General features: G+C 35.9%; 1 protein-coding gene and 1 long non-coding RNA gene across 3 annotated transcripts in view; both read left to right on the top strand.

The window, feature by feature from the left end:
* The window catches only part of LOC126013826 (uncharacterized), a 518,013-nt gene that overhangs the window by 225,479 nt on the left and 266,282 nt on the right, over window positions 1-26,252 (top strand). The window lies entirely within an intron of this gene.
* Window positions 231-18,353, top strand: OGFRL1 (opioid growth factor receptor like 1). 2 transcript variants are annotated; one of them, XM_049776892.1, is made up of 7 exons: window positions 231-500; window positions 5,089-5,175; window positions 5,334-5,412; window positions 8,112-8,190; window positions 8,288-8,354; window positions 8,463-8,608; window positions 16,756-18,353. In XM_049776892.1, exons 1-7 carry the CDS (start codon window positions 231-233, stop codon window positions 17,423-17,425), a joined length of 1,398 nt encoding a protein of 465 aa, XP_049632849.1. In that variant the 3' UTR covers window positions 17,426-18,353. The 2 variants fall into 2 exon arrangements, with proteins under 2 accessions (XP_049632849.1, XP_049632848.1); XM_049776891.1 differs by having other exon boundaries at window positions 5,331-5,412.

The following is a 26,252-nucleotide window of genomic DNA, read 5'->3' as shown; positions in this document are numbered from 1 at the left end:
GTCCAGGCGCGGGCGGCGGCGGCGGCGGTCCGGGGTCCGCGGCTCCGCAGCTCCGCCCCCGAGTGTGCCGGGCTGCTGGGCCGAGGCGCGCGCCGAGGCAGTGCGGCGGTGGCGGTGGCGGGCGCGCCGAGGCTGCCGCCCAGCGCCGTGGCTGCGGCCGGCCATGCCCGGGCCCTGAGCACGCCTGCCGCAGCCAGCGCCGCCGGCGCCGCCGCCCCGCCGCCTCTTCAATGGGCAACCTGCTTGGCGGGGTCAGCTTCCGCGAGCCCACCACGGTGGAGGACTGCGACTCCACCTGGCAGACGGACTCGGAGCCCGAGCCCGAGGAGCCGGGGGCGGCCGGCGGCGGGGATGCCGAGGCCCCCGGACCGGGGCCGGAGCCCGAGCCGGAGCCGGAGCCGGAGCGGCCGCCCAAGCCCGAGGACCCACGCGCCGGCGGGCGGCCCCGCGACAGCCCCGCGCAGGAAGGGGACGCCGAGGCGGCGGGCTCGGCCGAGCAGGTACGCGGCCCCGCGGGTCTCGGGCTAGGCCGAGGAGAGGATCCGCGCCTAGGTGGCCGCGAGCGGAGCCAGCTCGGCCTTGGGCAGGGGCAGGGGCAGAGGCAGGGGCGCGAGGTGGTCGCCGCCCCAAGTAGCGCCCCGGGGAGCTTGGGGCCCAAGGGGTCAGGTATGGGGGGCTTTTCGCAGGCGGCCTGGGACCCAGCCTGCGCGCCTCCCAAACCCCATCTGGCCCGAGGCAACTTGGACAGGTATTTCCTTGGCCGCTGCAGCGCGGCTGGGTGATGCGAAGGTGGACCGACTGGGAGGAAACCTGTCGGAAAGGAAAAGAGAGGGTTGAGTGTGCCTTCTTGGTGAAAATAATAACCCTGTGGGGCCACGGCTGAAGAAGGCTGGGCTTGAGCTCCCCAAGACTATGGGGGTACACAGCCCTAAAGGACTCCCTTCTTGGCAGGTCTGTTAGGAAGTTCGGACGCCTCCATTCTCGCCCCCTTGTAAGGCCTCTCCAATGAGACCTTCCAGGTACTCTTCAAAACCTTGTTGCAGCCTGAAGACTTGTTGCTACCACCGTGCCGGTGCCTAATGCCATTTGGAGGAAAGGAGAGCTAAGAGTTAAATGCTTACCCTTCTGGAACTTTAGGAAATTGGACTACACTGCCTACCCAACCCACTGAAGTGTACAGTGCCCTAGGGTCTGAGGCCATCCTCTTCATTAGCTCCGGAGGAATGAATGAGGATGACAGAATGAATTCAATCAATGGAACCGAACCGGCTGTCGGTTGTGATCACAAAATCCTTGGCTACAGAAGAGACACCCCTATTTATTACAGCCGAAATGGCCTCATTCATCTTCATGCCCATCTCTCTGGCTTAGAGAAAAAGAGGAGAGATCGGCGTAATTCGAAGTGTAGTGTTTCAGTCAAGTGCAATTTCAGTGGTGGGATTGAGGATGCTGTCTTCTACCCCCATTTTAGAGAAAATTGAGAGAGAAACTAGATCAAAATTATCTAGGAAGAACTCAAGATCTCCTGTCCCCAGTGTCTGTGATCTTGGACTTGGTGGAATTGGGAATACTCTTATGCCTCTTGTGTTCTGATTTGCTGCCCCCAAAAGTGTTAGATACTCTGTTTACATTGGTTCCTTCCACTTGTCTCCAATTAAGTGACATTCCAGATATATTTGAAATATCAAAAAACCCAGATTGGATTCAATCCAGTTAACAATCAATTGGATGATGAAATGATTCAGTCACTTAATTGCACCCCAGTAAATAGTAGACCATACCAACTCTCCCTTTCCCCTTTTTTGATGTACTTTCTTATTAGTCTTACCATTGAACTTATAAAAAGTTTTATATTGCTTTTTTGATGATGATCCCAATTCCTGATTCTCCAAACAGCTTATTGATATATAAAACTTTAAAGGATGAATACTTCTTATCATTTCTCTTATTGACATATAGTCCAAGCTATATAGAACTGATGATCCTTTTAACTAAAATGGAAGTCGGGGGAGAAATCTTTAAAGTTAAACTAAAACTTCCCTTGAATTGTGTGGCTAGGGTGAGAGAGCATAGGTGCCAGGTCTCCTGCACTACCTGTCCCACTAATACCTTCTATTCCCTGAGCATCTCTATAATAAAAATTCCCTTGAGTTTGATAATCAAGTAGACATTCAGTACAGTTGTTGAATAATTATTAGAACCATGCGTAAAGCTTTAATCTGAGATTGAAAACAAACAGCACGTAAGAGATGCTGTTTGAGCTGAAGATGATTCTTCAGGGGAAGAAAAGTGGTCATCAGGAGTGGTAAAAATTAAGATCTGAATCCTGGGTACTATTTTTATAATGTATATGAAAGGAAGAGCCAGAATGGAAGCTGGTATCTGAGAAGAAAATTGAAAAGGAAAGATGCCGGACTGAAATAGAAAGGAAGCCTTAAGTGGTCCAGTGCTCCTGGGTGGTCATCTGCATTGATAAGTGACTTGACAAGGGGCATCGGAGAGAACTCAAATAATAGAACTCATGTAATAGTACAAGACCCTGAGTTTTAGTCCCATTTACCCCTGCACCCCACCCATTCCCAACAATCCCTGCTGCAGGTGGCCCTAAGCTCCCAGCACTGCCAGCCTGGACTCTGCTGTGAGTGCCCCTAGGGCCTCATCACTTCAGGACATGGTCCATATTTAAAAAACCAAAAGCAATTTGACAGTTTGGTGAATTTGGTGAATTTGGCGATTTGGTGAACTTCACTAGAGCCCTTCTGATAATGTTGAGGCTACGAGGCTGATGGGACCAGGGAAGATATGAAAGAGAATTAATGATTTTTGCTGATACTTTATTTAATACTGATTTTTTTAAAGGGATAGAGTTTAATTGAGAGATTATAATTGAAAGAGGATTTGGATCTAGGTAGGTTTTGTATGATAATTATAAGACTAGAGATACTATAACATTTTGTTTGCTAAGGGGAATGAATGCTCCGGAAGAGAAAATATTTGGATAATACAGGAAATATAAATATGATAAGGAATAGAATTTTGGACTGAAGAATTAGCTCAACAATCAAATGCTTTAGAGATTTGATTCTTGGTGCTCCTTGATTCCTTGAGCACTCCAGGAACGGTCCCAGCTACTGAGCCAGGAGAAGATCTTAGACTTACCAGGTGTGGCTCCAAAATTAAAAAAAATATGTAAAAATGAAAAAGGAAATGAAGAGGGCAGGAGAAAGGATAGGTGGAATGAAGAAAGGGAAAGAGGGCAGCCTGGAGAAATAGTAGAGAGAGTAAGGCACTTACTTGCCTTATACCCATGGTTCCCCAAGCCATGCTGAGAGTGATCCCTGCGAATAGAGCCAGGACTAAATTCTGACCATGACCTGGTGCCCACCCCCAATACTCCTCTCATCCCCTGCTATAAAAGAAAAAGTAAAAAAAAATGTAAGGAAGGAATTGTCAATGCAGGAATAGTGATTATCTAAAAAAATTAAAGGAGAGCAGAATTTGGAAGAATTGAAACTGATGCTCATAGATTGCAAGATTTGGAGCTTAGAGGATGCAGTCATTCTTATGATAATTCTGGGAAATATAGGGCATGAGTCATTATCTTCATTTCACTAATGATAAAGGGAAGATTCATAACTGATTTGCTTAAGTCCTCAAAGTAAAGTAGTCACTTAAAATTCTGCCTAAATCTCCTCCTTGTCTTGGACTGTTGACAGTCTACCAAGGTTTCTATTATGATCCATCATTTTTTTTATGAAACTGAAATTAGATTCTTAACTGTCAGTTGGAATCTGGAGCCTGGAACTGTAGTTCCTGCCCTATCATTGGTCTCTGGGTCTTGTTAAACTTCTTTAAGCCAAGGGCTACTGTGTTTATAAGATGGAGGGAGACAGAATAACTGCAGCAGGTGTGTTGTAAGAATCAAAGGAAATAATATATCTGTAAGTGCTTTGTAAATGGAAAAGTGCTTTCTATACAAATGCAGGATGATGATTCATGTGGTTGTAGCTTAGGCTAAATAGATTCAGAAACTTGCTAGGCAGAGCTATTTTGAAATGTGTGGTAAGGGAGCAGAATTTTAAACTTTTTTTTTTTTTTTTTTTGCTTATGTAACGTGACAGAGTAGCTAATGTTAAACATCAGAGAAATTGGTGTTAAAGTAAGTATCTCTGTACTTATAGTAATAGTGAGAATCACACCACTTTAGAAATGTGTGAAAATTGCTTCCAGGATGACAGTCTGTCAACACAGATGTGGTGGGGGCTGGTGAGAAAAGGATTGAGGTGACGCTCTTACTGAATATTCAGCTTTAAACTTGGTCTCTGTTGTCTTGGTCATTGTTGTATCAGTCTTAATCATTGTTTGTGCATAGCTCTAAACACAAAGCACTTTCTTATTATAATAGTTAATATAGTTTAAACCTAGAATATGAGTTAGATTCATTGACTTGCGTTTTACTTAAAAATTTCTCCTGGTATTGGGATATAAATAGTATGGCAAATTGCTACATATAAACTACTGTTCATTATGTTTTAAATTTATTCATTTATGTCAGACTATTTTCTATAAATTAATAACAAGATTTTGTTTTCCTGCACATTATGGTATGCTGCAGGTTTAAGAAGTTGGTTTTCAAATACAAATTAATGACAAATGTCTTTGTGGAATTCGTAAATTTACTATTATTTTGTTGATTTTTATTAAAATTAATTTGATTATTTAAGTTATTTTATTAATAAATCATATTTTAGTATTATGTAATATATTCTAAAATGAATTTTGTTATACAAATAATACCTAGTTACTTGAATAAGTTTTAGTAAAATACTTGATTTTGTATTTTATCTCTGTTGGCTATCCATTCATCATAGTGGCTTTTGTTGATTTTTAAAGGACATTAAATTAAAAAAAATCTTTTTCTATATCCTTAAGATAAATTTTATTGGGTTTGAATAAAGAAAATGCTGCTAGTAAATAATGTTAAAAGGCTTTTAATAATGAATGTTTATTGTTTTAAGTTTATTCTGGAAATTTCTTGATGAAATTATCATGTTTTCAAAGTATAAAGAAATTTCCTCTTTCATGTAGGGTGGTGATTCCACTGAAGCAACTACTAAACCAAAGAGAAGTTTTTATGCTGCAAGGGATCTGTACAAATATCGTCACCAGTATCCAGTAAGTAAGAGTATAGGATTTCTTTTTTCCCCTAATGTGGTGTTTCCCTTACATTTTTTTTTAATGTGTGGTGCCATTAACAAAATATGCAAGAAGAATTCTTGGAACTTTGTAATATATCCATATTTTGGAGATTGACACGTGTTTCTTCTTAGCAGAACTTCAAAGATATCCGATATCAAAATGACTTGAGCAATCTTCGTTTTTATAAGAATAAAATTCCATTTAAGCCAGATGGTGAGTAATCTGTTATCTTGTTAAAAAAAAAAGCAACATTTACTTATAATTTATGATTTCTTACTTTCTTGATGGTTAGTACATACTAGTGTGTTTATTTCTTGACTGACTTCATTGTACAATTCAATATTTCCCCAGAATCTTAGACCCAAGTTGCAAGCATCCATATTAACAAATTCTGGATAAAAAGTTGTAAATAGCAGTACTTTTGCAACACCTAGGTTTAGTGGCCATTATCTGAAAGGTAGTGAGGCCCATTTTTGTGAGTGAGATGTTTGTGTGTGAGATGTTGGCTACACACATTTTGAAATGGATATATATATATATATATATATATATATATATATATATATATATATATATATATATATATATATACATACATATATATATGTATATATATGTGTATATATAACTGCCAATAGTTTTTTTCTTTACAATTTTGCATTTGCTTGCCTTGATGATTTTCTTAATCTACAGTGAAAGGATGGTAATTATGATACAATATAACTTGGTAATAGTCATATTTCACTGAGGTACCAGTGAAACTCTGGGTTTATGCTGAGCATTCTAATTTTTTCCAGGTCAGACTAGCAAAGCTAATTTCTCTCTTTAGACCCCTATCTCCGTGAGGTGACCAGCTAATCCTGGCTCCTGCTCCTTTTTTCCTTAGTAGAGACTCAGCCACATCTACAGAATAAGTAAAAAAATGAGTATTAGAGCTTCCATATGTCAGGAACACTATTTGGAATTAACTGTAGTGAAGAATATACAGACTGGACATAGAGTTGGAGGAGAAAGTCCCTATTTTGTAAAATGAAAGATGGACTAGTGGAGACTTAGAACTTAAGGATATTGCTGATATTCACTTGTCTTTAAACAACTCAAGATCCACATATCTTTAATTAATTTTCTAGTATTTGCCAAAGTAACATATTTAAAAGAACATTTCTGAATAGAAGAATTGTGTTTATTTATGATAAAAACATACTTCTTAATTTTATTAATTGAAGTAATATTAGATTATTAGACATTTAGGACTTGGGATAATTCTTTTGAAGAAATGATATTCTAGATATAAATTTGACTGATTTAATAAATAGAGGCTGCTTTTAAGTATTAAAAATATAGGACTATATGTAATAATAAAATGTTTTTGTATTTCTAATAGTGAATTTGTTTTGAAGTGATATGTTCAAGTAGAAACAAAACAGTACACTATTTTTTTTTTAATTTACATCGTAAAATTTATTAAAATTGATACAGGTTAAGAAGTTTTTGCTGATGGCGGGGGGGGGGAGAAAAAAAAAGAAAAAAAAAGAAGTTTTTGCTAAAGTCACACAAAATGTTACTCTTATTTATTATATCAATCCACATACTTTTCCAGTATGTTATGGATACATAACACATGGATACACACACCTGCCTAAATGCACACTTGACTATAAATATAAACCTGGAATTTTACTATTTTAATACATAAGCCAGTATTTTACTTAAGTGGGAGGAGTTGAAAGAAAACCATGTGGGAAATTATGGAGATAATGGCTTTGATGATAGACTAAAGCCAACAATATGATTTAAAACAATATTTTACCAAACCTTTTGAGAGTAATGAATCCCTGCCACACACTGGTGATACTGAAGAAAGAAATGAAATGAATTAAGGTTAGAAAAATAGCATTTTGTATTTTTTCTGTCAAATTAACAATTTGCTTAGTCAATTGTGAGAATTTAAACAAGTGTGAGCAAGCAGCTGCTAATTTTGTTATGAAAAGATATTAGAGGTTATTAATATGGTATAGTGATAAGGCTTAACTTTTGGAACTAGAAAGGCCTGTGTTCCATGTCTAGTTTTATTTTTGTTTTTGTGTGGGAGAGGTGCACACTTTGCCGTGCTCAGAGCTTAAGCCTGGCTTTGTCATGAATGAACAGTGGAGGGCTTGGGGAACTATATGGAGTGCCAAGGATTGAACTCAAGTATGCTGTGTGCAAGGCCCTTACCCACTGTACCATCTTATCATTCCAGCCCCTAGCCTTATTCTTTTATTAGTTTGGGACTATTATCAGATATTATGGTTTCTTCATTAGTAAAAAAGGATTTGATATTGGGGAAGAGTTCATTGAAGATTAAGCTTGATGATTTGTTCTATATTTTATATGGGTCTAGTATAAAATTGGCACTTTTTTCTTTAAATTTTTTTCTTCCTCAGTTACCTTCTTTACACCCTTTTTTGTTTTGTTTTTTTCTGTTTTTTGTTTTTTTTTTTTACTCTCCTTTATTACATTCCTCAGAGAGCAGAGGTTGGCAGTCATTTTCTGTATGAACCAGACAGTAAACATTAAAAATGTTAAAAACTTTGTGAACCAGGTGGCCTCTACTTTTAAAGTAGAACACATAAATGAATGTGCATGGCTGTATTCTAATAAAGCCCTATTTATAAAATAGGTAACAGGCTACACTTTGCTTTCTTCTGCTCAAAATCTCTTGAGACTTGAGTGCCACTCATTTAAAAAAAAAACTAGATTTCTTATATAACAATGTATGATACAGGATTTTTATGTCTTAATAGCATAATTTTTGTGTGCTGTGCTAACATTTTTGAAATTTTAACATTAAAACTGTAGTGATTATATCATAAAATGCCTTCAAACAATGTTTTAAGTTTTATCTGCTTTATTTTCTAAATATTATCTAGGTGTTTATATTGAAGAAGTTTTAAATAAGTGGAAAGGAGATTATGAAAAGCTGGAGCACAACCACACTTACATACAATGGTCAGTTCTATATTATATGTCTTTGAAGCATGTCTTATGTCGTCATGTATGCTTTACAGACATTAACATAAAAAAAACTATATTTTCTAAAAACCAGGCTTTTCCCCTTGAGAGAACAAGGCTTGAACTTTTATGCTAAAGAACTAACCACCTATGAGATTGAGGTAAAGCTCATTTCATTTTGTGTGATGCACTGAAATAATATTGCTTCTTTTGTATCCTGGTAGCTATGGAAGCATTTCAACTGACAGTTCAAAACATCTTTTTCTTAGGAATTCAAAAAAACAAAAGAAGCAATTAGAAGATTTCTACTGGCTTATAAAATGATGTTAGAATTTTTCGGAATAAAACTCATTGATAAAACTGGAAATGTTGCTCGGGCTGTCAATTGGCAGGAAAGGTTTCACCATCTGAATGAGTAAGTAAAACTCCTGTGTTGCAGCCAACTTATTATTCCCCCATGATAGAAGTTCTCTGTGGCTAGAAGATAAACTCAGGATTTAAGCAAAAATGTTTTGAAATTCATTTTAGTAGTCATTCTATATTCTAAGACAGAACAAAGCCAACAGAGAAGAAAAGTAGAAATGTGTCTTTTCAGCTGCAGGACTTTTTTTTCCTGACTGTTTTCCCTTGATGTCCTTAAAGAAAGGAAAGGCCTCTTACTCCCGTTAGGCAATTTTGTGCACATTTATACATATTGCTTTAGTAGAGTTTTACAAATCCTCTTTACTACATTGTAACCTTCTTATGGTTCACTTGCATTCTACTGTCCTCGAGAGAATGGCACCATCGTAGACTCTATGAATGAAGCCAGTGACATATAATAATCATTTTATAGGACTGAGATATACCAATTCACTTATTAAAGAAAAGAACATGTTAAGGACAAAAAAGTTAGATATTTTATAGTTAGGTAAAAAGAAAACACAGATTTTTGGTTAACCAAAAAAGTGGTTTATCTTACAGTTTAAGAAACTTTATTTGAAATTGATTTGCTGTTTTTTTCATGGGTGTACATAACTGTTATTGATACTTATAACCAAAGCTTATTTTTCTTAGTTTTTATTTCACATGCAAGTTGGCTATTTTTTATTTTTAATTATGGGTTAAGTTATGAATGCTGGCTATAAAACAGCTTTGAAGCAATATTTTTAGTACATTTAGCTGACTAGGAAACTAAAAAGAAGAAAATAAAGACTGACCTAGGAAATCAATTAATTATTTGAATATCTTTCTAGTACTTTCATTTTGTTTTGGTAAAATGAGTATGATTTTTTATTTTTGTCTTGATTTATTGAACCACACTTGGTGCCCAGGGGTTACTTTTGGCTCTGTGCTCAGGAATCACTCCCAGCAGGCTTGGGGGTATCATGTGGGATACTGGAGATTGAACCTAGGTCATTTGAATGCAAGGCAAATGCCCTACCCAATGTACTATCTATCACTCAGCCCCTGAGCATGATTTTTCATGTTAGCATTCTCCTTCTACCTTAAAATTTATAAGCAACACTATTAAAGTGGTAACTTGTATTAAATCAGTAAAGATAAGGGCATATATCCTCATGATTCTGATTAGAAAGGTATTCGCTCATACCTCAAGGTATATTTGATTTATATTGCAGAAGTTTATTAGCTTCTGTCTAAACTATACAGACAGCTATCTCTGGATCAAGTTTCTAATCACTTATAACATACCATTTTAAAAAGCTTTATACAAGTAGCCTATCTATGAACAAAAGTATGTCTGGAGAGGACTTGATAGTGTCTTCTATATTTAACTAACGTCTTTGAAAATCTTTGATCCACATTTTTGTTGTTGTTGTTGTTGTTGTTGGGATAGTAATTTTTGTGAATGTTCATTTGTGACTGAATGAGGAATGTGTTTGTTAACTTAAATCCTCCTTGGTTTTTTCCTTTCAGCTTCTTTAGTAGCTAGAAATTTATAGCTAGACATGGCTCAAGTCTCAGAGAAACTCTTTTACTATATTAGCTCTCTTATGTTGGGTCAGGGGAGGTAAACAACTGTCAGGTCTCCATGCCCTTTCCTTCCTCTGACTCTTTTTCCTTTGTTCTTTTCCCTGGATAGATATTTTCAATTCTATTTTTTTATTTCTTGTTTTATATTTTATTTAAACACCTTGGTTACATACATGATTGTGTTTGGGTTTCAGTCATGTAAAGAACACCACCCATCACCAGTGCAACATTCCCATCACCAATGTCCCAAATCTCCCTCCTCCCCACTCGACCCCCGCCTATACTCTAGACAGGCTTTCCATTTCCCTCATACATTCTCATTATTAGGACAGTTCAAAATGTAGTTATTTCTCTAACTAAACTCATCACTCTTTGTGGAGAGCTTCCTGAGGTGAGCTGGAATTTCCATATCTTTTGTCTTTTGTGTCTGAAAATTATTATTGCAAGAATGTCTTTCATTTTTCTTAAAACCCATAGATGAGTGAGACCATTCTGCATTTTTCTCTCTCTCTCTCTGACTTATTTCACTCAGCATAATAGATTCCGTGTACATCCATGTATAGGAAAATTTCATGACTTTATCTGTCCTGACAGCTGTATAATATTCCATTGAGTATATGTACCACAGTTTCTTTAGCCATTCATCTGTTGAAGGGCATCTTGGTTATTTCCAGAGTCTTGCTATGGTAAATAGTGCTGCAATGAATATAGGTGTAAGGAAGGGGTTTTTGCATTGTATTTTTGTGTTCCTAGGGTATATTCCTAGGAGTGGTATAGCTGGATCATATGGGAGCTCGATTTCAAGTTTTTGGAGGAATCTCCATATCGCTTTGTCTTGTGTCAGAATTTAGAGGGAAGGCTTTTAGTTTTTCTCCATTGAGGATAATATTTGCCACTGGCTTCTGATAGATAGCCTTAACTATATTGAGAAAGGTTCCTTCCATTCCCATCTTGCTGAGAGTTTTGATCAAGAATAACTGTTGGACCTTATCAAATGCTTTCTATGCATCTAATGATATGATCATGTGATTTTTATTTTTCTTGTTGTTGATGTTGTGTATTATGTTGATAGACTTATGGATGTTAAACCATCCTTGCATTCCTGGGATGAAACCTACTTGATCAGAGTGGATGATCTTTTTATAAGGCATTGAATCCTATTTGCCAGGATTTTGTTGAGGATCTTTGCATCTGCATTCATCAGCGATATTGGTCTGTAATTTTCTTTTTTTGTAGCATCTCTGTCTGGTTTAGGTATCAAGGTGATGTTGGCTTCATAAAAGCTATTTGGAAGTTTTTCCATTTGTTCAATTTCATGAAAGAGTCTTGCCAGGATTGGTAGTAGTTCCTCTTGGAAAGTTTGAAAGAATTCATTAGTGAATCCATCTGGGCCTGGGCTTTTGTTTTTGGGCAGACATTTGATTACCGTTTTGATTTCATCAATGGTGATGGGGTGTTTAGATATGCTACATCCTCTTCCTTCAACCGTGGAAGATTATAAGAGTCCAAGAATTTATCCATTTCTTCCAGGTTCTCATTTTTAGTGGCGTAGAGTTTCTCAAAGTAGTTTCTGATTACCCTTTGAATCTCTGTCATATCAGTAGTGATCTCTCCTTTTTCATTCCTAATACGAGTTACCAAGTTTCTCTCTCTCTCTTTCTTTGTTAGTTTTGCCAGTGGTCTATCAATCTTGTTTATTTTTTCAAAGAACCAACTTCTGCTTTCGTTGATCTTTCGGATTGATTTTTGGGTTTCCACTTCGTTGATTTCTGCTCTCAGCTTTGTTATTTCCTTCTGTCTTCCTATTTTTGGGTCCTTTTGTTGACCACTTTCTAGTTCTATTAGCTGTGTCATTAAGCTACTCAGGTAAGCCCCTTCTTCATTCCTGATGTGTGCTTGCAAAGCTATAAATTTTCCTCTCAGTACTGCTTTTGCTGTGTCCCATAAGTTCTGATAGTTTGTGTCTTTATTGTCATTTGTTTCCAGGAACCTTTTGATTTCCTCCTTGATTTTATCTCGGACCCACTGGTTATTCAGTGTGAGGCTGTTTAACTTCCAGGTGTTAAAGTTTTTCTTCTATGTCCCTTTGGAATTCACAAATAATTTCGGAGACTTGTGGTCAGTGAAGGTAGCCTGCAAAATTTCTATCCTCTTGATATTATGGAGGTATGTTTTATGTGCCAGCATGTAGTCTATCCTGGAGAATGTCCCATGTACATTGGAGAAGAATGTGTATCCAGGTTTCTGGGGATGGAGTGTCCTATTTATATTCACTAGGCCTCTTTTTCCATTTCTCTCCTCAAGTCTAGTATATTCTTATTGGGTTTCAGTCTGGTTGTCCTACCCAGTGTTGACAAAGCTGTGTTGTGGTCCCCCACAATCATTGTGTTGTTATATTATTTTTCAGATATGTCAACAGTTGTATTAAATATTTTGCAGGCCCCTCATTGGATGCATATATGTTTAGGAGAGTTATTTCTTCCTGTTCTACATACCCCTTGATTAATATAAAATGTCCATCTTTGTCCTTTACAACCTTCCTGAGTATAAAGTTTGCATTATCTGATATTAGTATGGCCACTCTAGCTTTTTTATGGGTGTTGTTTGCTTGGATAATTTTTCTCCAGCCTTTTATTTTGAGTCTATGTTTGTTCTGACTATTCAGGTGCGTTTCTTGTAGGCAGCAGAAGGTTGGATTGAGTTTTTTGATCCATTTAACCACTCTGTGGCTCTTAACTGGTGTATTTAGTCCATTGACGTTGAGAGAAAGAATTGTCCTGGGATTTAATGCCATCTTTATATCGAAATTTGGTGTGTCTTTTGGTGAGTGTTGTCTTAAATTAGGTCTTTCAGTTATTCTCTTAAGACTGGTTTTGAGTCTGTAAAGTTTCTGAGCTGGTTTTTGTCTGTGAAACCATGTATTCTTCCGTCAAACCGGAAAGTGAGTTTTGCTGGGTACAGTATTCTAGGTAAAGCATTCATTTCATTCAGTCTTGTCGCAATATCACATCACTGCTTTCTGGCCTTGAGTATTTCTGGTGACAGGTCTGCTGTAAATCTCAAGGATTCTCCCTTGAATTTAATTTCCCTTTTTGATCTTGCTGTTTTCAAAATTCTGTCTCTATCTGTGGGATTCATCATTGAGATTAGGATGTGTCTTGGGGTAGTTTTTCTGGGGTCTCTTTTGGTTGGTACTCATTGAGCATGCAGGATTTGATCACATATATTCTTTAGCTCTGGAAGTTTCTCTTTAATGATGTTCTTGACTGTTGATTCTTCCTGGAAATTTTCTTCCTTGGTCTGTGGGACTCCAATGATTCTTCAGTTGTTTTTGTTGAGCTTATCATAGACTTTTATTTTCATCTGTTTCCATTCTTTGACTAATTTTTCCACTGTCTGTTGATTTGCTTTAAGTTTTTTTTCCAGTCTCTCCTGCTGTATGGAATTGTTATTTATCACATCTTCCACAGCACCAAATCAGCTTCTGATACCCTGTCCCAGAGCTTATCCATTTTGTCATTCACTTCGTTTACTGACTTTTTCAGGCCTGTTAGTTGACATGTTATTTCAGTTACGATTTTTGTGATTTCTGTCTTCATATTTTCTTGGTTCTTATTAGTGTTCTGTTCAACTCGATCCATGGTTTCTTTGAGTTCTTTGAGCATCTTCCATATTGCTTGTCTAACGTCCTTATCTGAGAGATTGATTAGTTGGTTGTTCATTATCTGGTCGTCAGAATTGTCATCTTCATTCTCTATGTCTGATGCTGGCCTGCATTGTTTCCCTTTGTCATACTTGTATGTGGGTTTTTCTACGTGTTGTGGTGGTATTCATTGGCTAAATGATATAGGCAGCCACACTCCTCTGGCTCTGCCCTTTCTGGATGGGTCGACTTGCCTCCAAGGGAGGGGAGTCATCCATGGATGAAGCCTCACACAGGATCAAATCTTAGGCCCGAGCACACAGCAGAGAAGACAGTCCAGAGAGAAATCCTGGGCTTCAGCAATTCAGCACAGTTCTTAGTGTTATTTTTTCTTCTTTTTGCAATGAAAGAGCACACGGCCGCGTAGCGAAGTGGAGCAGTGCTCTTTTGGAGCCTCTTTTTAGCCCACTTCCAAGAGGCTCACGCAACAGGACAGTAGACAGACACACACAGGCAGCACTCACAATTTTTCACAGTCGGGCCCCACTGGGCAGGTGTAGTTTCGTAGATTTTTCCAGCCTGATGTCACAAACAGGGGACCTGGCTTCTGCAAAGTACTGCTTATAGCTGGTTTTCACTTTATGGAGCAGTTCCTTGGTTTTCCGCCCTAGAATGGGCCACTGGCAGAGCAAGTTTTCTGGAGTCTCTTTTCAGCCCACTCCCAAGAGGTTCACGTGACAGGACAGTAGACAGACACACACAGGCAGCACTCACAATTTTTCACAGTCGGGCCCCACTAGGCAGGCATAGTTTTGTAGATTTTTTCAGCCTGACGTCTCCAACAGGAGACCTGGCTTCTGCAAAGTACTGCTTATAGCCAGTTTTCATGTTATTGAGCAGTTTCTTGGTTTCCTGCCCTAGAATGGGCCTCTGGGAGAGCAAGTTTTCTGGAGCCTCTTTTCAGCCCACTCCCAAGAGGTTCACATGACAGGACAGTAGACAGACACACACAGGCAGCACTCACAATTTTTCACAGTTGGGCTCCTATGGGAAGGCGTAGTTTCGTAGATTTTCCCAGCCTGACGTCACAAACAGGGACCTGGCTTCTGCAAAGTACTGCTTATAGCCGGTTTTCACGTTATGGAGCAGTTCCTTGGCTTCCAGCCCTAGAATGGGCCTCTGGGAGAACGAGTTTTCTGGAGCCTCTTTTCGGCCCACTCCCAAGAGGTTTACGTGACAGGACAGTAGACAGACACACACAGGCAGCACTCACCGATATTTTCAATTCTTAAGCACTAAAGTAGCAGTCATTTGAATCTGCCAGAAAATAATTTTCCTTTCTGGTTTAATTGGCAGAGTCTTTATATTAAAGTTAAATCTGTGGTAGGGTAATAACTAAAACACATTTTTCTTTCCTTTATTGAGCCCTTTTCTGATTTATATTCTTAAGCCTTATAATTTATTTATGCACTTTGAGTTGTTTTAGAATAGGTAAAGGGGATGTGTTCTCGCAAACACACATACACAACTGCCAAAAGTTGAATGAATGAAGCCCTAGCTTTTATTCGTGGCACCTCCTCAGAAAAAACAAACAAACAAACTAATATCTGTTTTCTGCAAATACCACTTCATTTTATTCTTATTATCCTCCCTATCTACCCTTCTACTTAAATTCTTTGTTTATATGGAGATGATAAACTGCTGGATTTGCTTTATTCCAGTGTTCGGTTAACCTAATTGAGTTTTTGTCTTGTGAAACCAAAATATTTTACAATATAAGACAATGAAACCACCCCTTTATATATATGGGATGTATACAGATATGGTGATTTTAATACCAAATATATAAATAGTAACAGATTAGTAATCATGTAAAATAGCATCTAAGATATACATAGTCTTATGTGTACCAAGCAAAAGGTTTTATTCTTACTCCAATCCAGTACAGATGAAGATACTGAGACTTAAAGAGATACATCATTTCCTTTTTCAGTGGCAAGCCACGGTGTGAATCATAGCTGAGTCTAAAGACCCTTCCTTTACAAGAAGCTTCTAAACATATTTGGCCTATAACCCTCATTTTCAGGAATAATTAAAAGGTCATTCAATTCAAGAAATTGAAAGACCCTCTTGGAAATTTACTTTTTTTTTTTTTTTGCACAAAAATGCTTCCTATTTGCACCCGAGCTCTTTCCTTCCAGCAACATGTAAGATTGGGGAACATTGCTCTTACATAATTATGCTAAATAAGAAGTTTTACATTCTTTGTCAAAATTGTCTGACAAGGTACATAGTGTTTCCTCTTTCTTTATGCATTGGCAGATTTGGAGACTTTTTTTTTTTTTTTTTTTTTTTTTTGGGCCATCCCCTGTGATGCTCAGGGGTTATTCTGGCTATGCGCTCAGAAATTGCTCCTGACTTGAGGAACCATATGGGATTCTGGGGATCAAACCGCGGTCTGTCCTGGGCTAGTGTGTGCAAAGTAGATGCCTTATCACTTGTGCCACCACTCTGGCCCCAAATTTGGAGACTTTTGCCCATCATTTCTTATGGTGAATTGTGTCCTTTTGCTAGCAAATGTGCACTTACCTTCAACATTGGTAATCTGTATGGGTATCATACATTGTTGAAATCACTCATCCTCTCATATTTAATAAACAGTATCTTAACACCTATAAGAAGAAAATTTTAGATTTAAATATTTTTCAAATATGAAAGTACTAAAGAGGAATTTATAGTATACATAGTATGTACTTCACAAAGCTTGACATTGCATTCGGTAAAAGTATTTAATACTTTATAATTTTTTATTAATAGTATGTAACACAACTTTTAAAAAAGCAATTTCAAGGTTTATTTTTATAGTTCGTAGTTCCTGATAGTTTTCATTCCTCTGCTTTTCTTTACCTTATTTCTCACTCATTTTATTCAATCATCTCTTCCAGATCCCAGCACAACTATTTAAGAATCACCCGTATTCTTAAAAGCCTTGGTGAGCTTGGATATGAAAGTTTTAAATCTCCTCTTGTAAAATTTATTCTCCATGAAGCTCTTGTGGAAAATACCATTCCCAATATTAAGCAGAGTGCTCTGGAATATTTTGTTTATACAATTAGAGACAGAAGAGAAAGGAGAAAGCTCCTGCGTTTTGCCCAGAAACATTACACTCCTTCAGAGAATTTTATCTGGGGACCGCTAAGGAAAGAACAGTCTGAAAGAAGCAAAGCTCAAAAAATACCTGCCCTTCCCACTTCTGGTCATGGCACCCAAACCTCTCTGCATAAAAAATCCAAGGACTCCAAAACTTCCTGTTCTGCTGATCAGGCAATTAGCAAAGTAGCTGAAGAAAAAACAGTGGCACCTCAAGAACCTGGAGAAGAGACAGACAGGCCCAGCTCAGAGCTCTGTAGTGATGCTGCCAGGCCAAGAAACACAGAAAATGCAGAGGACAGTAATCCTGAGGATATAAATTCTCAACTAGAAAAAACTATGAATAATTCTTCGGAGAAAAAGGAGAGTATATCTCCCAAAAACAATGAAGAAGGTGATGATCATAACAAAGACTGTGAAAATGCTGGAAATGCAGGTTCCCATGATGATATACTCTTACAATGAGTTATCAGAAAGCCCACACACCAGTTTAGGTAAGGGAGGATTGTATTATTTACTCTGAAAACATGTCTAATTTCAGAAGTTAGCCATTGCTTCAGATATAAATTGTGTTTTGTTATTTATTTTTTTAAATTTGGATTAAAATGAATTTAATAAGTTTCAAGACAAACTCCAATAAATGATTATATTTTTAACATTTTTAAGATGTTAATTTTCAAATTCTGTACACAACAGTTACTTTTAATATGTCTGAAATAATATATAATTTGCTGTATTAAATTTTTTTGTGAGATTATGGTCACATGAAGAAAATGAAGGTGATTTTATTGTTGCTATACCTTTGTCTGATTTATGGATTCATTTTTTTAATTTATTTTATTTTATTTTTTTTGTCTGTTTGTTTTGGGGCCTTTTCCAGTAGTGCTCAGGGTTTACTGCTGGCTCTGCACTCAGAAATCGCTCCTGGCAGGCTCAGGGGATGACCAAAGGGATGCAGGGAATTGAACTACGATCGATCCTGGTCTGCCACATGAAGGCAAAAGCTCTACCCACTGTGCTAGTGCTCTGGCCTGTAGGGATTCAATTTTTTGCTTAAAGAATTTGATCTTCTATTTTAGTGTTCAGATAGAGATTTGCCCTTTTTTCATACCTCAACATGTTTTCTTTTAAATCTGATAAGTAAAATGGAAGTTCTTGGGAATCTATGATTACCCCAACTTTGTTTTTAGCCTCACAGTCATTTTCTCTTTCCCTTTCTCCATGTTTGACCTAATTCTATCATCTTGTCAGCTAACATGTGTTTCACTAATGTCTAATTACCTATATTGAAATTTAAATGGAACAGAGATTTTTCATTTCTGCAATTTCAAGATTTTGCTTTGTTCAAAGTAGTAAAGACTTTCTCAAGTGCTTAAAAACAAATATTGATGCAGAGCTCAAGAAATCTTCTTGCCTGCTCCATATAAGCTTAGTGCTTTGTGCTTATTTCTAAGTGCAGTAGACTTTAGAATATAAATTTAAGAAAGGGGCTTATTTATTTTTAAGAGATATGCCTTTTGAACTGACAGTGATCCTTAAAACTGTTTGTAGTTCAGTGATATATGTTATGAAAATTACTTCTATGGCCTAGTTTATCAAGGATTGTTTTCATAAAAATAGTTTAATACTTTTATTGTCAAATCTTGAAATTGAGAACCGATTTGAAATTTTATATGCTCAGTTTTAGTAAGCATTTGTGTTATATTAAGAGAAAATTATTTTTTGTTATTATTGTAAGTCCCAGAATGAACAAACAATAGTTAAAAACTTAAAAGTATAAATACAAATATAACAAGAACAGCTAATAGAAAATTTTTTTTTACTTTTTCTCTTAAGCTTTTAAGAAAAATCCTATTTAATCCCCAGAGAATTTTTGCTGTGTCCTATATTTTTTAATCACATCATCTCACTGCTGTTACTTCTATTGGTCCACATATTCAGTGGAGGATTTCTAGAAAATAAATAATTTGCCTTTAGGTTTTATTGTTTTGAAATTCATATGATGCATTACCATAGCTTTATTTAGCATTTATATGAATGTTACTGTAATATTCATTGTGTATATATTTTTTTTAAATATAGAATTTTCACTTTTATTTCACATAAGATGCCAGCCTTCTACTGTTCTGTGATGTGACTTTTATGATTTTTGGAAATAATTTTGCTCTAGCATTTCAGTTTTTTGAACCTGCTAATGTGCTTGAGTTAGCGATGCTCCCATTGAACCCATTCATTTTATAGGGTTGGGATTGAACCTAGGCTACTGTTAGGCTGCTACATAAGGTATACAACAATATAACCTATTGTTAGGCTGTATTGTATAAGGCTGACCTATAAGATTACTTTATTTCTAACTTGAATTTTTCATATATGTTAATATGTTCAGGTTAATTTCTAATTGCATATTATACATTTATGGCCAGATAATAAAACATAAGCTGTTCACATATTAAAATAAAATAATATAATTTGAAATGTTTAAAATTGTAGTGCACTACACTTCTTAGAAGTAGAAACACTTCTTTTGACAATAGCATATGTAGAATATTATTTCTTATTAGGTGTTGGATTAGATCATGCCATATAACATGAGAATATTTCAAGTTGAAAAACTGCCTGGCTTCCACCATATATAGTGTCCTTTTCTCATTTTTTAAATGTATATTCACACATGTGACAGTCTATTTTCCACATCTAATATGTAAATAACTCACGATAGAATTATTATGTAGAGAATAAGTAAGAAATTCTTTTGTAGATAGAAATGGACTGTCTAGATTTTTCTATTAAAATACTTTGTATATTTCATAGTTAAAAAATGAGCTATAGATATGTGTACTCCTGTGTATCATAGATATGAGACAGTCCCCTGGGTTTTACTCTGATATTTTGTATTTTTAATAACTACTATGCTTGCAGAAATTTAATAAGAAGTTGTTGTGAAAATGCAATATAGCATGGCCAAAAAGCTAGACATTGTGAATCTTTGTAAATGTGTAGTTTTTATTGTTGTACTAACCATAAACTGCAAGTATATGAGAAATTGGCTATTGATAACCACTACCTTGCCCTTCACAAAATATAGATGTTATATTGCTTGGTTAGTGTACATTTCTTAGTTTTGGTATTCAGATGTTTAAGAGATTATATATGTGAAAATATTTTGAAATACTATAAACTTAAAATAATTACAAAGACATTTAATTATTTCTATAAAGTAGATTAAAAGTTTATTACACTAACATTACCATTATATATTATCATAGTCACAAGAAACTCAAATCATGATTAAGTAAAAACATCATCTCTGATTTTAAATCAAGTTCAATTTCAGTTTAACAATTATTTTGTATAGTTGTATGTTTAATGTAGATTTTGAGACTTTTTTCAGCTTTAAAGAGAAAATAAAATTTCTAACTCAGGAGTTACTAAAATCCTATAATATTTAAAATTAAGTATTGAAATTTTAACATAAAAATGTAATATTACCTATTATAGTCATTGTGTTCAAGTTTTGTCATAAAATTATCTAATTTGCTTCTAGATTATACTTTATTCTGAGAGAAAGTAGGAACTGATGAAAAAGGGAAAAAGTGTAGCATAATACCTGAGTTAGTTATTAAAAATACTCTTTTTAGCAAATAACTTTCTATTTTGAGTGGTCAAAATTAGTTGAACTCTGGTTAGAGACTGATTAATATTTTAAAGTCAGATATTCCAAGACTGGAAAGATATTACAGGGTTAAATTTCTTGCCTTGTACCTGTTCCGTTCTTAGTATTATATATGTTTTTCCAAGCACCACCTGGAGTAACCTCTAAGCACTGCTTGTTATGGCCCTTCCTCCCCACCAATAGGAAAAATAAGCTAAATCTTCTGAGTACAAAATATAGTTAGGTTGAGTTTATGATGAACTAATTAAATTAAGCAGGTTTTTATTTTTTTCATTCCATAATTGAAGCTTTTCTAAAAGCTTTCTTTTTTAGCATGAGAGAAAGTACATTGTTGATCATGTTTGATTGTGATTACTTTTATGTGTCTTTCATGTTTATTTGTGGTGAGCAGAGATTCTTATAGTAATTGTTTTGAAGATTTTTATGTTTCCTATGTAGAAAATTTCTCTTTCTTGGTGTATATGTGTCAATGATAAGGTAGGCTGGATTTAGATATGCTAGCTGCAGTTGGTAGGGAAGATGGGCTGGGTAAATATAGGATCTAGGAATTTAGATGTGAATATACCAAGAGTGGATTCTGTATTGTTTATTATATGAACAGATTGGTGTGGTAATCTCTAGTGTGACAGTGAGTACTGTCCTTCCTCTTTCCTTGTTCTAGTTATCCAGCCCACCCAACAGATTTTATGTGGGGACACAGACTGTGTTTTTAGAATTTCTTTATTACTGAAGCTAATATTATAAGAATGAAAGCCTGGAGGTGCCTTAACCAATGTAAATGGTTTATATTCTGCAGTTTAAGTTTATACTCTTGTAAGACCTTGTCATAAGGAACTTTTTCAAACACAACTATCAGTTATTTTAATGAATTTGCTTTGGTGCTTCTTTCATTTTGGAAACATCACTTGTGACAGTAGCATTGGTTCATAGGAAAATATTTACTATAAGTTTAATGTGTTATATTTAACAAAATATTTAAAATAAAAAACTGTTGCTTGTTATTTTTGTGATTTTACGTTTGCTATATGCTATAATTTTTACTTAAGCTTACTTTTTTAAAAACTTTGAAACTTTTTAGTTGCATATAATAATGTGTTTTGTTGATTTCAGATAGACCTCAATTTAATTAGAGACTAATTATTGTAGGTGATTAGAGTAAAGTGGAATTAATTTGAAAGACTTTTGCTCCATAGTTTTAAGTACATACATTAAATAAAGTACTGTTTTTGCTCCCTCTCTCTACCCCTAGATAAGAAAGTACTTTGTCATTTACTTTTTCCATTTTGTTGAATTTACTTTTTAGTTGTTTGGGAAAATAAATTCTTAATATTTTTTCCAAGATTAATTTGAAAGACTTTTGCTCCATAGTTTTAAATATAGACATTAAATAAAGTACTGTTGTTGCTCCCACTCCCTACCCCTAAATAAGAAAGTACTTTGTCATCTACTTTTTTTATTTTGTTGAATTTACTTTTTAGTTGTTTGGGGAAATAAATTCTTAATTTTTTTTCCTCTTGGAATCAAGTTTTCATGTGGAAGATACAATTAGCTGTTTTATTTTATGGCCTAAAATCTGTCTGGAAGTCAAGTTCATAGAGGAAGCTGTGACAAAGAATCAAGATGGGCACGTTGAAGTGGCACCTCACTGGCTCCTCAGAGTTTCCTCAGGATAATGAGGGTTTGGTCTCCATTAACTTGGACTTCTGGTGTGGGCAGACCACATTGGACTCCACTTATGGTTGGAATGAAAATCAGTTTTCATAAAATATGTTACTATTTATTGGATACCTTTTTTGTAGCTTAAGAATTTCTGAGCAATATTGCAGTAGCTATGTGAGTTATAATTGAACATCTATAACTTATCTTGGGAAATATATTAAAGTAGCAGTCTATCTTCACCCTCTCCAGTTCTTTTGGGTTGTTTTTCTTAGCTGGATACTAAAAAATCTTTTAAAAATGATTTACATACTTATAAATGGAATGTCAGGGAAAAGATATCAATTATTACTTGTTATGTTAAAGTTGTACTTAGAAAATCAGAAACCCTATAAAATATATTTACGCTGTGAAGATGATCCGTTTTTAAATTATAATGAAGATCATGGAACAAATGACTTTTATTACAAAGATAGTGATATGACAAATTTCGGTTAAGAAGTCAAGCTCTTCAGTCAAGTAAATTCAGTAGTCAAGTGAGTATGTTTTTTAGTGCTGATGAATTGAGTTTCATGAATAAAAGGAAAATATAAAATATGATAAATTTTAGCAATTAGGGGTTGTTGGAAGCAGATAATGAAAGAGCTACTAAAGCTTTATAGGGACATGCTCATGAAACAGCTCCACATTACATGTAGCAACGAGCTCAGGGATTATATGGAAAGGCAAATTTTATCAGTTCTCTCTAAAATCCTGAATTCTGCATCCTCCACAGTGAAACCTTTCCATAGACTGATGGAAGTAAGTGATCAGACACAAGTTTAATTCATTTTCTGGTGTATACCGGCCATTGAAGGTTTTATTAACAAGTATCCAAATTGGAGGACTGGCTCTGTCTAATTCAGTGATAGTTTATAAGACAAGATGCAAGCTCACATCCCTTCGGGAGCTGACAGAATATTCACTGTGAAACAAGAGGATAATATTAGGTTCTTGAGAAGCATTGATTTTTCTCTTTTTAAGAAAGGGGGATTTTGACTTATTTTCTAAGTTAAATATGTATTCTTAAAAAGAGAGATCTTAGCCAAAATTTATTCGCTATTTAAAATTTGAAACAATATTGTCAGTATTATACATATTTCAGGAAAACAGGTATGATTCTTACAAGGATGTTTAAATTCCCTTCCCACTTAACCACCGACTACAGCAGCTGTTGGGCCTTCTCTGTGCTCTATTCTTCTGCAGTATGAATTACAGAATGCTGTGCATGTCTGTTCGTACCAATACCATGTGTATGTGGTAGGAGTTGTAACCAGTTTCTGGATGTTTGGTACTATGAAACACTTATTTTATAATTATGTAATTGTATGGCAGTCTTTTGCCAAAAAATGTGTAAAGAGCAATAGTTTCTGTTGCCTACTGCTGTATTTAAAAATATTGTTTTTAAACTAATATATTTAGAATTCCTTTGGAGCAATTATTTTTAATAGCTATCACCAAATATACAACTTGTGAAATGTATAAATCCACTTAGCTTAGTAAACATTTTAGCATTGTGTTATAGTACATATGTTGACTTTGCATGATTAAAATAATTTTTAAGAACTGGAACAGATGACTTGCTTTCTTCCCATTATTAGACATGTGTTTTTATGGTTATCATGGTTATATATAGAAGCAACATGCTTTATTTTTATCTCATAAAAGGCTTTTTTAAAAAAAAATTTGAGTGCTAGGGATTAAATCCAGTGTCTCACACATGAAAGGCACATACTCAACCACTGGAACGCCCAAATTCCACTAAAAAAAGCATTTTGTAGGAGACAGGAGAGATAACATGAGATAGGGCATTTGCCTTGCATGCAAAGGGACAGTGGTTTGAAACCTGGCATCCCATTTGGTCCCCCAAGCCTGCCAGGAGTGATTTCTGAGCATAGAGCCAGGAGTAACCCCTGAGCCCTACTGTGTGCGACCCCCCCCCAAAAAAAAAGCAACATATTTTTTGCTATAAAAATGAAGATGAAGTATTAGTTATACTTTGTTATCTTTTGTAAAATATTTGAGGGTCAATCACATATAAATATGTAAGTAATTATTGTTTGCATCTTTTTTTTTTTTTTTTTTTTTTTTTTTTTGCTTTTTGTGCCACATCCTTTGAAACTCAGAGTAACTGGCTATGTGCTTAGAAATCGTTGCTGGCTAAGGGGACCATATGGGACACAAGGGATCGAACCAAGGTCTGTCCTGGATCAGCCACATGCAAGGCAAACACCCTACTGCTGTGCTATCACTCTGGCCTCTTGTTTACATCTTTAATCTCAAATTTCAAAAGTATGTTTAAGTCATGAAATGTCAGATATTTTTGCTTATTATGGAACTTCTTTTTATTTTTTATAATATCTTTATTTAAGCACCATGATTACAAACATGACTGTAGTTGTGTTTCAGTCATAAAAATAATACCCCCTTCACTAGTGCAACATTTTTCTCTCCCACCCCCTGCCTGTATTCGAGACAGTAATTCTACTTCTCTGACTCATTAACATTGTCATGGTAGTTATTAGTGTAGTTATTTCTCTAGCTTCACATACTATTCTTGTGGTAAGTTTCATATTGTGAGCCAGTCCTTCTGACCCTCATCTCTATTGCCTCTAGGCATTATTACAATAATGTCTTTCATTTTTATTAAAACCCATACATGAGTGCGACTATTCTGTATCTATCTCCTTCTGACTTATTTCATTCAGCATGTTAGTTTCCATGTCCATTCATTTATAGGAAAATTTTATGACTTCATCTCTCCTGATGGCTGTATAATATTCCATTGTGTATATGTACCACAGTTTCTTTAGCCATTTCTCTGTTGAAGGATATCTTGGTTGTTTCCAGAGTCTGGCTATTGTAAATAGTGCTGCAATGAATATAGGTGTGAGGAAGGGATTTTTATTGCATTTTTTGGATTCCCAGGGTATATCCCTAGGAATGGTATAGCTGAATCATATGGGAGCTCAATTTCTAGTTTTTTGAGGATTCTCCATATTGTTTTCCAAAAAGGCTGGACTAGACAGCATTCCCACCAGCCTTAAATGAAAGTTCCTTTCACCCCATCCCTGTGAACATTGATTGTTCTTGTTCTTTGTGATATGTGCCAGTTTCTGTGGCATGAGATGGTACCTCATTATTGTTTTGATTTGCATCTCCCTGATGATTAGTGATGTGGAACATGTTTTCATGTGCCTTTTGGCCATTTGTATTTCTTCTTTGAGACAGTGTCTGTTAATTTCTTCTCCCTCATTTACAATGGGGTTAGATGTATTTTTTCTTGTTAAGTTCTGTCAGTACCTTGTTTATTTTTTATTATAGACCCTTGTTTGATGGATTTGGGTGAATAGTTTCTCCCATTCTGTGGATGGCGTTTGTATCCTAGTCACTATTTCGTTTGAGTGCAGAAGCTTTTCAGCTCAATATAGTCCCATCTATTTATCTCTGCTTTCACTTGTATGGACAGTGCTGTTTCCTCCTTGAAGATGCCTTTAATCTAAATATCATGGAGTTTTACCTACATTTTCTTCCATATACCTTATGGTTTTGAGTCTGATATCAAGGTCTTTAATCCATTTGAATTTGGCCTTTGTACATGGTGTTAGATGGGGTCTGAGTTCACTTTTTTGCAAGTGGCTAATGAGTTGTCCCAACACCACTTGTTGAAGAGGGTTTCCTTGTTCTATTTTACATTTCTTGCAACTTTATCAAAGATTGATTGTATGTATGTTTGGGACACATTCTCTGAATACTCAAGTCTGTTCCACTGATCTAATGGTCTGTCTTTATTTCAATACATTTGCTGTTTTAATGACTTTGGCTTAGTAATACAATTTAAAGTTGGGGAAAGTGATGCCTTCTATATTCCTTTTCCCAAGGGTTGCTCTAGCTTTTTTTTGTGTTAATTTTTTTGTTTGTTTT

This window comes from Suncus etruscus, chromosome 7 (genome assembly GCF_024139225.1).
Source record: "Suncus etruscus isolate mSunEtr1 chromosome 7, mSunEtr1.pri.cur, whole genome shotgun sequence".
NCBI lineage: Eukaryota > Metazoa > Chordata > Mammalia > Eulipotyphla > Soricidae > Suncus > Suncus etruscus.
Note: the sequence above shows the minus strand (reverse complement) of the source record. Positions and strands in the feature narration are given on the sequence as shown.